The 14,125-nt window shown below is 41.9% G+C and overlaps 1 protein-coding gene across 4 annotated transcripts in view; it reads right to left on the bottom strand.

Annotated features, from left to right (window-relative positions):
• Positions 1-14,125, bottom strand: part of TPP2 (tripeptidyl peptidase 2) — a 42,819-nt gene that overhangs the window by 3,884 nt on the left and 24,810 nt on the right. Inside the window, exons 18-27 of one of the 4 annotated variants that reach the window (XM_083610418.1) lie at positions 13,784-13,900; positions 12,920-13,020; positions 11,937-12,033; positions 11,630-11,767; positions 11,078-11,322; positions 10,508-10,586; positions 7,997-8,035; positions 3,807-3,958; positions 3,570-3,666; positions 1,308-1,438 (exon numbers count right to left, since the gene is read on the bottom strand). In XM_083610418.1, the coding sequence (XP_083466544.1) occupies positions 1,308-1,438; positions 3,570-3,666; positions 3,807-3,958; positions 7,997-8,035; positions 10,508-10,586; positions 11,078-11,322; positions 11,630-11,767; positions 11,937-12,033; positions 12,920-13,020; positions 13,784-13,900 (1,196 nt within the window). Of the gene's footprint in view, positions 1-1,296; positions 1,439-3,569; positions 3,667-3,806; positions 3,959-7,996; positions 8,036-10,507; positions 10,587-11,077; positions 11,323-11,629; positions 11,768-11,936; positions 12,034-12,919; positions 13,021-13,783; positions 13,901-14,125 lie in introns of all 4 variants that reach the window. The other 3 variants (XM_083610420.1, XR_014547211.1, XM_083610419.1) reach the window with 3 other exon arrangements.

Here is a 14,125-nt window from a genome sequence, read left to right as displayed (position 1 = left end):
TATTCCGTTGACATCTAGCATGTGTGATTTCAGCTTTACGAAGTTGAAATTGTGCAAATGAAATGCACGGAAGGTGGAGAGCTTAAAAGCTCCTTTTGCAAAGGGTTTTCCCGAAGTAGTAAGAACTTTTAAGCTTTCCAACTGGCTTACTGGGCTCTGGGACACTTTCGTGAGATCTCATGGAAACTCAGATGGCCACGCAAGGTCCCTTGACAGCATCCCAGAGCCTGGTAATCTCTCTGCCTTGCTTGCGGGGAGGGTCAAGGCCTGCCTGGTACACAGCTCATGTAAAAATGCTTGCAGTTTGCTTTCAAGTACACATGCTTTTGCAAAAATGAGCCAAGTTCTGAAAATGGAAAAAATTAGAAAGATATGGGAACAGCTGGAAATTTGGCAGTTGACAGCAGCTGGAAATTTGGCAGTTGACAGGGATGACTTGTACATATAAAATAATAAGGGAGTAAATGAATAAATGGAACCCGACAATCTCATTCATATATGGAACAACAGATTTAAGGTCAGATCGCTTACTGCTCTAAGGGAACTGAATTTCTACCCATTTATATAATTCATTTAAATGTTTGGTGTTGAAATCTTTAAAGGTGATTCATATAGTTATTTAAGATATTGATACTTAAGACATGTTTTAAAAAGATGGTGAAATATAACTGATGTCAAAGTTTTTCAAATAATATCATATAGGACTATCACAAGGTTTAAATAAAAGGATGCGTTGCATTATGCAATATTCTTACTAGGAAAACAAATGTTGTGATCTAAAACATCTGGAGGGGTGGGGGAGACTGAGTTATAATGTACTCCCAATGCAAGATTTCTGGTCTTAACCCAGTCCAGTAATTATTCTGAATATTTCAGCGTTCTGTATTGAATAATAGTTCACAAGATGCTGCTTATAAAACCTGTGGATTTCAATTCTGAACTTAAGACTCTTGCCTGATTGCTCATGCTCATGGTCTCTAACCACTTACAACACCCATAATAAAAATCCCAGCCACTACCATCTATTTCATCCTAAAATTTAGGGCAGAAGAAGCTTCAATTCAAAGCTGCTTCTAATTGTCACTGGCCACAATCCAACACAAAAAGTTCAACACATTAAGGCTCACTGCAACAAATGGACATTATGTTGGTTGGTGGCCAGTGTTGTCCTATCAGGATCATGGAATTGATCTTTAAAACAATTTCATCTTTAGAGTAACTTAATCTTGGAAGCTACGAAGTGGGGACAGCCTTAGGCCAAGTTGCAGAAATAAGATGCAAGGAAAAAGTATTTACTGGTTAGGTACTTTTTTATAGTAGCAGCATCAGGTCTGGGATCTGTCTTCATAGCGAGATAAATGGCGAGGGCTGTTTGATCAATATGTGAGATAACCGTATTAGCTGCCTCAATAATGTCATTCAACCTTTTCATTCTTTCCTGGTGGAAACAAACAAAGCACATTGCATTATTACTCATGTATGAAGAGACATTAATGCAACAATAGGCTAACGTGTACAGTCATTCAATAGCTCTGTCATGGATCCAATAACGTAAGATCAGGAATTATGATGCACAATATTGGGGGGAAACATATTCAACACATAGCCCTAAAAGAAGCAACTTGAATATGTTTCTATCATTTACCAGTTTAAGTTCTTGCTACAATACCGGATAATAAAATATTGTTGGTGGTTACTAGTTTTCAGCAGCATTGGAGGAAAAGGCCAAAGAGGTTTATGCAAAACTGTATTAAGAATCTTGTGGCACTTTAAAGACTAACAGGCTTACTATGGCATAGGCTTTTGTGGACAACATCAAATGAAGGAAAGGCAATCCTAAATTGGAAAACTTATTATTTTATTTATTACATTTATATACCACCTTTAAAGGGACGCAGGTGGCGCTGTGGGTTAAATCACAGAGCCTAGGACTTGCCGATCAGAAGGCCGGCGGTTCGAATCCCCACGACGGGGTGAGCTTCCATTGCTCGGTCCCTGCTCCCGCCAACCTAGCAGTTCAAAAGCATGTCAAAGTGCAAGTAGATAAATAGGTACCGCTCCGGTGGGAAGGTAAACAGCGTTTCCGTGCGCTGCTCTGGTTCGCCAGAAGCGGCTTAGTCATGCTGGCCACATGACCCGGAAGCTGTACGCCGACTCCCTCGGCCAATAAAGCGAGATGAGCGCTGCAACCCGAGTCAGTCACTACTGGTCCTAATGGTCAGGGGTCCCTTTACCCTTTACCTTATACCACCTTTACCTTCCAAGGATCTCAAGGTGATGTACAGGATTCTCCCCCTCCTCATTTAGTCCTCAAAACAACCCTGTGAGGTAGGTTATGCCAAGAGATGGTGACTGCTTCAAGGTCACCCAGTGAGCTTCATAGCTGAGTTGGGATTCAAACCCTGCACTCCCAGGTCCTAGCCCAACACTCCAACCTTTACGCCCTATGTTATGTACATATATATGGTGGTGAATTTAGGGAGAACGAAGTCTGAGGGGAGGAAAATGCAAGAGGATTACCAAGCAGATGATTACCAAGAAGCAAACAGGGCACTGTTAGCGATTATAAACATCCAGGTATTGAGAAGCTAATTTAACACATGTAGCATGATAAAATTGTATGATTGTGGCTTGACCTACATGTGGCAGAACTGAAACGCCCAATCTATTTTGCTTTAGTTGCTTCACACTGGAATTTTCTTTTGGAGTATCTTTATTCAAGGGTGACCACCTTAAAACCAGTCACAGAATATTCTGGAAGACTAAAACGTTCTGCTGCTTGTTTCTCAGTACTGCCAATTTCTGATCTCCAACTCCTGCTCTGATGCGTCAACCTCACCAAAGCACTGATCTATATAAGTACCAATCCCCTGAACAAAATTTAAGTTATAATAATAATAAAAAATTATTTATACCCCACCCTCTCCGGCCAGGGCCGGGCTCAAGGCAGCTAACACCAAATATAAATTACAATAAAACATAATAGAAAAAATCAAAAACAGTTAATTAAAATATGGTTTAAAATACAGCTTAAAATGCAGCCTCATTTTAGTGTAGCCCATAAATCAAGACCATAAAGGGAGGAAACATCAGATATTCACCTGGGCCAGCTATCCATGCTGGTCCTACATGGGCCAGCAAAAAAACCAAGGGAAAATTTATATGCCAGATCCCATATAAGGGGTCAGAGTGAGTCTAAGACAAAGGCCAGGCGGAACAGCTCCATCTTGCAGGCCCTGCGGAAAGATGTCAAATCCCACAGGGCCCTGGTCTCTTGTGACAGAGCGTTCCACCAAGTCGGGGCCAGTGCTGAAAAGGCCCTGGCCCTATTTGAGACCAATCTAACCTCCTTGAGGCTCATGACCTCCAAAGTGTTGTTATTTATGGACCTTAAGGTCCTCCGCGGGGCATACCAGGAGAGGCGGTCCTGTAGGTATGAGGGTTCGCTATTCCCAGCTGCCCAGAGCACTGAATTCAAAGCTTAAGATACGTGAAGTACAAATAAGTGGCCAAGAGCAGACTTAAAACTGCCAAGTGCAATTTTGGTGTTTCTTTTAAATGCTTCTCACCTTTTCAGAATCCAGCTGATGAAGTCTTGCAACATACAAGGGCAGATGATTAGGGAAGGCCTCTTTCAATTCATTATACATGTCACTGGTCTCGAGCCTAAAGAGAAAAAAGTATGAATGAAGCTGCTGACTGAGCAGTCCCCGGGTAGCAGACCATGGGAAAGGGACATAAACTTCATTAATAAATCCGTTCTTTGAAGGATGCAATTTGACACTAGGAGACTAACAGAAACTTACTTAGTCATCCATTGTATCTTCAGGTCTCTTAAAGCTTCAGCAAATTCATCCTTTGCGTCTTTTTCCTTTTCAGGCTCTTTCTCCTTCTCCTTGTTGCCATTCTTATTTTTTATTGGCGATGGGATCAGATGATAGTGAACTGGAATTATATCCTGCAGAAGTGGGGGGAAAGCATAGTACTCAAAGCGCAGCCGTATTCTCTCGCATTTATTTCCAAGTATTTTTTCTTAGGGCGACACAAACAAGAGCAAAGCAAGATACAAGCATGATCATCACATCAGCAAGAATACAGTACACTCTGTAAACACACAAGTGAATTGTAATCTCAGTTAAAGAGAAAGGTCACCAATGTTTGCCTGCACACTGTTACAGATACACAAGTCAAAAGCAGGGAGTTCCACAGTTCTAGGACCATAAGTAATTGGCCCCATTTCTCAACCTAACAGAACATGATGGCAGGCACCTGAGAAACACCCCCGAAGCAGACCTTAGCATATGGGCAAAGATGGTCCATCAGTTAAGCTGCTCACAAGGCCCTTAGGGCTTTAAAGATTAAAGACAAGCACTCTGAGCTGGGCACAGACGCTCACTGGTAAGCCAGTGTGACTGGCACAAAACTGGAGTTATGTTTGTGACTTTCTGGCCCCCCACTAGCATCCAGGCAGACGCTGCAACTGGCCATCTGTCTTCAGAGGCAGCCCCAATGTCTGAATGCACCTGTATGCTGCTCACTTGTTCTAAGAGAAGTACAACCCTATCCAGGGACTGTTTCACACATCTATTGACACTATACTTCTGAAAGACCAATGCAGTAGTAAAAGGGAGCTGTTGCTTATGTTTGAAGCCGCACAAGAAGATAAGCTTATGCAATGATCAAGGAGTAGCTCAAATGATTTAGTATATTCACCTAAGCCTTTAAAATTGTGATCCAAAGTCATTTCAGCCAGCAGACTTACACATTCATTCCATCACAGAGACCCCAGCAGACGGACTTAAAATGTGCTGTGCCTTATTTGATTCCAAAATCTCACACTCCCTTTCTAACTCCCCCCCCCCAATAAAGAATAATGCATCGGATGCAGCTGTCCAACAGAGCAAACAAATTATGTCTGATGCAGTAACACGGTAGAATTTTGTTCAGATGAAAAACCTGACCAGAAAAGTCCAGCTATGAGAAAAAATAAAATCTTATAATCTTCCCATCCTGTTATGCACTGTCATCATTCTCATGATCACATAGTTCAAGTAGGTATTTAATTTTTAAGCAGGTTTTTTTTGTGTGTTTTTACACAAAAACCCCAACATGGTGAAACCTCACATTTAACAATACCTGTGGGCAGTATTTAACTAAGTAGTTGCACTAGTGCAGGGAGTAGCAATAGCGCAACAGGATTTTCCTACCCTGCATATGCCCTGCACCATCTCCAAATTTACACTAGAGGCTTGGGGGGAAACCCTAGAACAGGTTAAGAGTCCACATGGGGGGAAGACTGTTCCATTCACAACAATAAATTCTTATGCTGACACAGCAAACTGCTTGATGCTACACTGAATACAACCTTTTATCTTGATACATGTTAGGCTTCTGAAAAAAGGTAACTATTCACACCACCATTTTCCGCTGAAGGAAAAACACACAAAGTATGACTACAGAATACCATCCTTGGTTTGTTGAACTCTCATACAGCAGCTTGCTTTCACTAAATCAGAGTCCCTGCCAAATCCATCTCTTTTTAGAACATCTCAGTTGGGGTCTACTGATTCCCCAGAGAGTAGGTCTCATCCCTGAGCTCTCCCCAACCAACACACAGCCTCCAGTGTGAATCAGTGAAATGTGTGAAGTAGACCCATGTAAAAGGGAAACTGCTCTCCCTTTCCTAAAAGACAAGGATCAGAGCCAGACCACTGCTTTTCTACCCAGTTCTCTACAACTGTTCCAGGAGGCCCATGCAGCTGCTTAAAATTTAGCCAGTCATCTCAAAGATTCTGCTTTCAATTGTGTTTTATTGTACTCCCCCCCCCCCTGCCCGTATGTTTCATGAGATGGCTGTATATAAACACTTTCATGAACAAGGAAAAAGAAAGGGAACAGCAACTAGGAGGAAACTTGTCAGCTGAGATTAGTGGTGCTCAAAGAGAAAGTCACGGAGCTATGTTGCATGCATGGCTTCAGAGGAAATTATGTGAATGCATAGTTATGTACACGTGATTCTTCTTTCAAAATATTAATTCCAGCAGCATTATATAACACGAATGCCCCCAAAATGCAAGAATCCATGAGAAGTCTCCCCAAGGTACAACAGACCCAGGCAAATGGCAAACACTTTTAGGAATTATGCTATCAAGCTACAGATGCAGAACAATGTCTTCTAAAGGCTATAAAATCAGCAGCACCAGCACCACCATCACAATACAAATTCAGAAACCACAGTATGATCAAATTAAATTAGTATGTAGAGTTGAAAGATGTTAGCGTTTTCTGGTAAGTGTCTCCTCACTGAAGAGAGAGGTTTCCTGCCCCTGGTTTATGGGATCAATGCAAAAAATTCACCGAGGTCTCCTGAACAATAAATGAACTGACCGCACAGAGCTTGAAAAACAGCAATAATCTCCTGGCATTAGAAAGTAGCACGGGACAGTGCTAATCCACAACAAGTGAGAAGAAATGCTGAAAACACCATTAGTAATGACCCTGTAATCTTCACCTGCTGTCTCCATCTGCTGGTAGACTGCTCTTGCATAGTTTGCTACATCCCCCCTCACTACAAGAACACAAAACAGAGCAGGCTACTAATATTGTTCGTTCCCAGAGAAGACTGAAGGCACCTTCTGGAAATATTTTCAGACTCCACAGCAACCTCAAACCTCTGCATAGGAAGAACAGGGTTCGCTCAGTTTCATTTGCCAAGCATATACAGAGATTCTGAGACCACGAATGCGCAGGGCCCCCCTTCTCTTACAATCTCACACTGTTATAATAAACTAGATCAGATGCAATCAGATTTAAATTCTATTCCACAAAATGTTGCTAGCCGAACAGGAAGTGTCTGTTCAGCAAGGGGGACCAGGAGTAACGTTCCCTCTGCCTAGATCACGATGGCTCTATCGTAATATTTGCACTGGTCGTTGCAATCATTTAACTCAGACAATGATAATGTAAAGGGGAGAGCTGTGTTAAGAAAATGCACTGGGCCATCACAGCTCCATGATCAGAGTAAATTCTCTGCGCAGAGAAGGTCGCACCTCCAGTCTCTGACAACCCCATGTAGCAGGTGATGGGAAAGAACTCCTTCCAAGACCCACTAAGCAGGTCATCTCTAAAAGCTGGCAATACTGGGCCAGATTGGGGTGGCAAATCATATATGAATGGTGAGCCAAATCTGAATTTCTCATACCCTTTGCAGGCCAAATTAGACAGGTGGGCTAATCAGGTGATGGGTGCTTTAAAGTGCTTGCAATCATGGGGACATCATGCGGAGCTTGCAAAGAGTTGACCACCAGCATTTTGCAACTCCCTTCAAGGACTGGCTGACTGCAGAGTCTCCTCCAATAAGAGAAAATCAGCACAGCTGATTCCATAGAGCTTAAAGAGCGGAGAGCTCCACAGAGCATTGAAGTCAATAACACGCTTTGGGCTTAACTTTCTGCAGCAACTGACTATACTCCCTCAACCACAAGCCTCTCTTGCCAATTCACAACTAGGAAAGCACTTTAAGGCACTGGCAGCTGCACCTCCACCTGTCCTGGGCCTGATGTCATATGTGGGCAGCTTGGTGTGGTTTGGGAAAAATGCCCTTGCAGGCCCAAATGGAACCCATGGCGGGCCTTATAGTCCTGACCTGAAAATGGTGGCTTTCAAATGACTACGCTGTATGAACATTGTATGTATAGTTCATCTCGTCTTTGTTTTGTGGCTGGTGGATAGTCTCGCAGGGTTGGAGTAGCTAGGTAGGAGAAAATTCCCTTCGAAACAAATGGATTCTGCAGGGCAAAGTCCAATTTTTACGTGTACGCCCATACCACTGCTATATTATAATGCGTTACTATTCCAAAAAAGAGGTGATGCTCAAGAAGCATGGTTCGTTTTGTATTAAAGGCAACTGCGAATACAGAGAAGTCAACTCAGTATAATACTTTAAGTCATATGCAAAAAGACTTAAGCACATCTTTCAAAAACTGACAATCAGTACCTTTTTAAACTTTCCTTGTCGCTTTGCTGCAGACTGCCCCTGGGAGTTAGAATAACACACTGTAAGAACACATGCACAAAACTCTGTGGAATGGAGCCACCTCCTCCCATCATGTTTTTGTTCTCTACTCAGGGACCTAAAAGTCAGTGCCTTGTTCCCTTTAAATATTGCTTATAAGATAATAGTTGAGCATATTAGAATAAAACTAATGTATCCGTATGTATCCTGTTGCACTTTAGGTTGTTGTTGTTGTTAAAAAAGCAAGCAAATGTTAAAGAGAGCTAATTAAATTGAGCTTTTGACACGGTCACCATAAAGTGAATGTGGCAATCTCAATTATTTAGCAACAAGTTAACGGAAGCTGCTCCCCGTCCCAAGTTAAAAAAAAACATCTAAATAACTGAACACCTCAATTTCTGTCTCCCACTGAATATGCCGCTGGTTGTAGCAGGAATGCAACATGATGGATGCAGTGGCGTAGCGTGGGTTGTCACCACCCGGGGCAAGGCAAGTAATTTGCACCCCCTAACCCGTGGATTTGCGCCCCCTAACCCGTGGATTTGCGCCCCCTAACCCTGACCCCCAGATGTTGCGCCCGGTGCGGCCGGCCCCCCCTGCACCCCCCACGCTACGCCACTGGATGGATGCTATTGTTTTTAACACTCCGCAACAGGACTGTGTGGAGAAATTCTGACCAAATGTTCAAGCCAGCTTGAGACTTTGGTTCTCTTGAAATCATTAAGCACACACTGACATGCTCATACATTATACCCTGCCTTCCTTGGTAAACAGCTTTTCCCGCACACAAAACTGCCACCGTTAACGAAATTATTTCTTTAGCATCAAAACACACAAAAAATAAGATCAGGGAGATATAGGGCAAAGCACTTAGACTGGTTTAAGCAAGCCTATGGCCACCGTGTTAAATTTCTTTAAATATCTATATAACCTAGCCTAAGGTGCTCTCTTGAGACCAACTTGTCTTCTCAGTGACGGCTCTTTGGCAAGCGGCTTGTGACAACTGGACTTGAAAGCATCTTCAAAAATATGTCAGGTTCTGACCCATTTTTCTCCTGGCTGTACTTCACCAAAACGTGCTACAACGGCAATCCTTTAGCATTGGTAGATAAAATATTTACAGCCCAGAAGAAAATGAGCTGGGGTAGAATCGACTGTTAATACTCTACTGAAGCGTTCCCCATCATCCCTGACCACTGGTCCTGCTAGCTAAGGATGATGGGAGTTGTAGTCCAAAAACAGCTGGAGGCACTGATCTACTGTAAGCACTATTTATTGCCAATATCACCTTCCACCTCTACTGATGCAAGCAGGCAGAAAAGCGAGCCAGGATGGCAGAAAAATATTCTATATGGGTAGAATCAGCTCAAAAAAACCTAAATGTAGGGAAAATACCACCACTATTTTTGGCCACTGCTGCTAATGGCTCCACTCTTCTCTGCCAAGTTGTGGCCAGAAGGTACAATTGGCAAGTGGTTCTCTAATTCTCCCTCCCCAATCCCACTCCAACATGGCATAGCGGTGCATAACAAAACTACAAGTCCGATATGAAACTGACGAATAACCCTTTCCCATAATTGGCCAGCTCTGACCAAGAAGCTTATTTGGAAGGCGATTTAATTTTAAAAATGAAGTATAAGGCTGCTGAGAGAGTTCCTGGATCACAATTATATTGATGCTGACCTCTGGAAATGTCTTAAATTTTGTCGCACCTTCTCACAATCCTATTACATTTAGCTCACTTACCTAACCTTTTAGAATGAAGGAATTTATGTCTATTGGAAAGTGACCTCTAGCCTGCTCAACACAGAGTAGATTTTTAAAAAAGTAATCCTTAAAAATGTGAAGTGAGCAAATAAGAAAATGACTTAACTTTTGCAACCAGACTCGGGCACAATCCAGCAAACACTATTGTTACTGCAATCACTGAAATGAACACATATTCGCTCAGTGGCAATGCTTACTGATTTGTATCCTTAATGAAAATCTGTTTGAGGGAGAAGATTATTTCCCTAGTTCTCTGCATAAATACAAAGGATGCCAGATCACTTTTTACAGCTTTGTATTATATAAGGCAGGTGAAACCTCACACAAATAGAGCATCAAACGAGGGAGCATTGGAAACTAACAACCTCCAATGTCTAGAGGAAGTGAGATAGGACTTAGTGCTCTATTGTGCAAAAAAGTACATTATCAAAGGGGAAAATAGCTGGATAAAAAGCACTATGTTAAGTATGTCTTGACAGTGTCTCTCATAATATAAAGTGTTGGATAATATGAAGTACTGGAAGTTATTGCAAACGTACACACTCAAAATGAATCTGAAAGTATTAAAAACTGTTTGGTTTTTAAACAGAAGAATCCTAGTATTTGGCATTGGAGCTGCGTGGAAAATTATCAGCCATTTAAAATGGCAGTAAACGGCAGTTTTCTTTTTGAAAAATGCAAGTTTATGAACTTGGGCGTTTTTATGAAAAAACAAAAACAACTCACCGCTTTCTTTCCAAGATCAGTCTTTGAAAGGGTTAATGATCCTGCAAGGTAACAGCCGGGACTTGCTCCTTTAGGTACTCTAACAAAAAGGGAAATGTAGCACACAATGAACGGAACATAGTATAAAATGCCCAACGCATAAAATGGTCACAGAAGAGATTTGGTGTAACAAGGGGCTGGGAAATATGGCAAAGTGCACCCCCAAGCTGTGAAGGACTGGGGCAAGACACACACTGAGTCAAAAGCTGTGAAGCCAAGCCTAATGTGCTCTCTTTGCTTTGCTGTGCTAGGTTGGGAGGGTAGCAAAAGAGATCTAAACATCCGCATCTATTCTCAGTGGAGATTGGAGAAAGAGGAGCTGAGGGTATTCCCCTAGCCCAGTCTCTGGTCAAGCCTTTCACTGAAGGAATTGCTTCCTAGGGACAGGGTGAGACAGAGGTTCCTGGACCACTGGAGGCCAATACATAGGGAACACCAACCACCTGCTTTCGTTACCTGAGTCTGAAGACTCAGAACAGTTCTCAACCTTTATAAAGCGTTGAACACAGCAAGAGGATGCAAGCTACTTACTTGTCATCTGGCAAAGTGGAAACAAAGAAGGGCTGGCTATGTTTCGGTGGCAGAGACATACTGTTTGCCTTCTTCTTCCCCAAGAGAGCCTGGGCATGGCTTTCGTAAATATCTAAATTCAGGGCACTAGACAGTCTATGAGAGATAATAAACGGAAGGTCTTTGAGACGATCCAGTTCGCTGTTCTGCTCGTGGCGGATCTGTAGCCGAACGGTGTAATCGCCTTTCTCCAATTTCATGGAATACTAAGGAAGAGAGAAATAAAGCTTTTCTTTAGGCACAAAGAACAATCAATACTTTGCAAAGTGAACAATAAACCCTGCATTTAAAAAAACAACAGTAGAGCTTAACACTTCAGTTCAATCTGTCATTTGTCCCTTTGATCAATTTCCCTTCTTTGATAAATACAACTAAACATTAATATGTATTGAATTTAATTTATATACCGCCCTCCATCAGAGCGGTCCACAGCAAAAACATACAAGCAAAGATAAAGACACAAAATACATTACAACAACAAAACAAAACAAAACAAAACAAAACAAAACATACCTGGTGAGGATAAGCATCTCCTGACCCCATCTGTTTTTTATTCTGATCAAAGATGATCCACAACTGGCTGTCATATTCTGACTCGTACAAGAGCTCACAGAGCAAAGGACAACTGGGAGTGACTTCTCCACTCTTAGGCTGAAAAAAGTCAGAGTGTGTTAAGGATATTCAGTAATAAAAACCACATCTTTATACACACAGCTTAGGACATAGCTTATATTTAACGTACAGTTAAATGCACTGGAGCCCTACCTACATATGAGAACAGTATTTCTTTTGGAATTCTGGTTTAACAATGCAAACTTACTTGATGAAAGTTGTACGTCAAAACCATCTCATACAATTGCCGATTATTTGGCAAAACATCCCGTGATCCTAATGGCTTTATTTTAGCACTCAGAGGCCTGTAATTCAGCAATACAATGATAAGCATTAGGAGCTAGGTTCAGGGTGCATTTTTAAAAAGACATTTCACAAATTTCATATGCCACTTTTTTGAAAGAATTCTCACGCAAAGTGGTGTACAAAATTTAAACAACAAAATTAAAGTTCCAACAAACTAAAAATATCATCATATAAAAACCTGGGTGATATCCAACCTCGCCCTTTAAGGAGGGCAGAGCAATGGAGCTCAGTATAGTCTGTTCTGCTGGTGGCTCTCAGGACTGCGACTCTCATTAGCCCAAGTCATGCTAAATATTCGTGATTCTAGCTTTAGGTTTTCCATTATATCACTAATGGAAAAAATCCCATTGTTTTAGGCACATGAACTTCCAATTTAACTACTTTGCTGCTGTGTATCCTGAGGCAGAATCATTACCTACGCCTGCAGAAAGCTTTTACCATTGCCACTTTTAAGACAGAAACAAAGTGCAGATAGGAATCAACATCGTACCCTCCTGTAAAAATCCCTGTACAGTCGTACCTTGGAAATCAAATGGAATCCGTTCTGGAAGTCTATTTGACTTCCAAAATGTTCAGAATCCACAGTGCAGCTTCTGATTGGCTGCAGGAAGCTCCTGCAGCCAATCGGAAGCGGCGGAAGCCCCAGCGGACATTCGGGTTCCAAAAATAGTTTGCAAACCGGAACACTCACTTCCAGGTCTGCGGAATTCAGGAGCCAAAACGTCCGAGTACCAAGGCGTTTGGGATCCGAGGTATGACTGTACTTTCCTATTCAGCCTCTGGAAGAGTTGCTTCATTTGAGCCTTGTTTGGCCTTCATTTCATGTGGGCCAAAACATATTGTGGATCAACACAGCTCCCTGGTTTTTTATTTAAACTACTGTACCTTAGTGTCTGAACCCAGCTTTTCAGATTTATGGAAGGTGCAATGTCTTCATATCTCAATGTCGTCTGAACATCAAAGCGCACGATGCCTTCTGAAGCATGCTAAAAAATTAAGGGGTGCTTGTTAGAACTTATTTTCTGCTGGACGTTATTATGAATTAGGTGGTGTGAATGCAAACGTCTACATGAAGAAGCATTTGATGAACTGGAACGTAGGAAGCTAACTCAGACCACTGATCTCTCTAGCTCAGTATATTCTACAGTGACCCTTCAACATTTCAGACTGGAGACATTCCGAGCCCTGCATCAGATTGCCTGGGATTGAACAAAGCAGTTGCTCTATCACTGACCTACAACTCTTCCCAAAAATAAAGGGTTAGTAAGCTTGAAAATTCTACAAGGAGACAGGCATGCAAGCACACCACATTTATTAAAAATACATTCAGTTATTCTGAAGTCAGGAAGCCAGAAGCCAGTGAGACAGCAGGAAAGTTGGGGTATTAGGAGAGCAAGGAAGGGGAGAAAAGGGAGCAGCACCCAAAAAAACCCCAAACGAAGCAGGAGAGGCAGAAAAGCCTCGGAATATCAACCTTTCAAATAATTTATGATACAATAAAATGCTGAACACATTTCAGATAAAAGAATGAGCATATAAATAATTAAGTCAACCACAATGAGTCAACCAGGCTTGGATGAGTCAGAAAGGCAACCTATACATATTTTAAAATAACACTCCATGATTTTTTTTTAAAAAAAACCTCGACTACAGAATTTCATACCAAGAAGTCATAGCTCTCCAAGCATTTTCTTCCACCCTTTAAATGAACCATAAAGCAAAATAAAGACAACACGGAATGATACTCACAACGTTTAATTGAGAAGCAGTGCAAACTATGCCATGGAAGGAAAGGGAGTAATCAATGCTGACATCACTGAGGCTTGCCCACCAACGGGCAATGCAAAATTCAATTGTTCTTCCACCCTTCGTGGGGGAAAAAAGAAGATTTAGATGTATATCTGACTTTCATTCTTTACGAAGCCCCCCCCCACTAGAATTCCAGTGCAGCCCAGAATACTTAAAAAAAAAAAAACCACAATACCTTGGCTGCAAAACTACCTTAAAGGATCCATTCTCATCCAACTCTAATTACTACGCACATGCTTTAGTCATGCAACAACAGGCAGCCATAGGCAGCTGGCTTCAGAT

The sequence above is a fragment of the Podarcis filfolensis genome (genome assembly GCF_964270895.1).
Source record: "Podarcis filfolensis genome assembly, chromosome: 4".
In the NCBI taxonomy this organism is placed as follows: domain Eukaryota; kingdom Metazoa; phylum Chordata; class Lepidosauria; order Squamata; family Lacertidae; genus Podarcis; species Podarcis filfolensis.
This window is presented reverse-complemented; position numbering and strand designations above follow the sequence as displayed.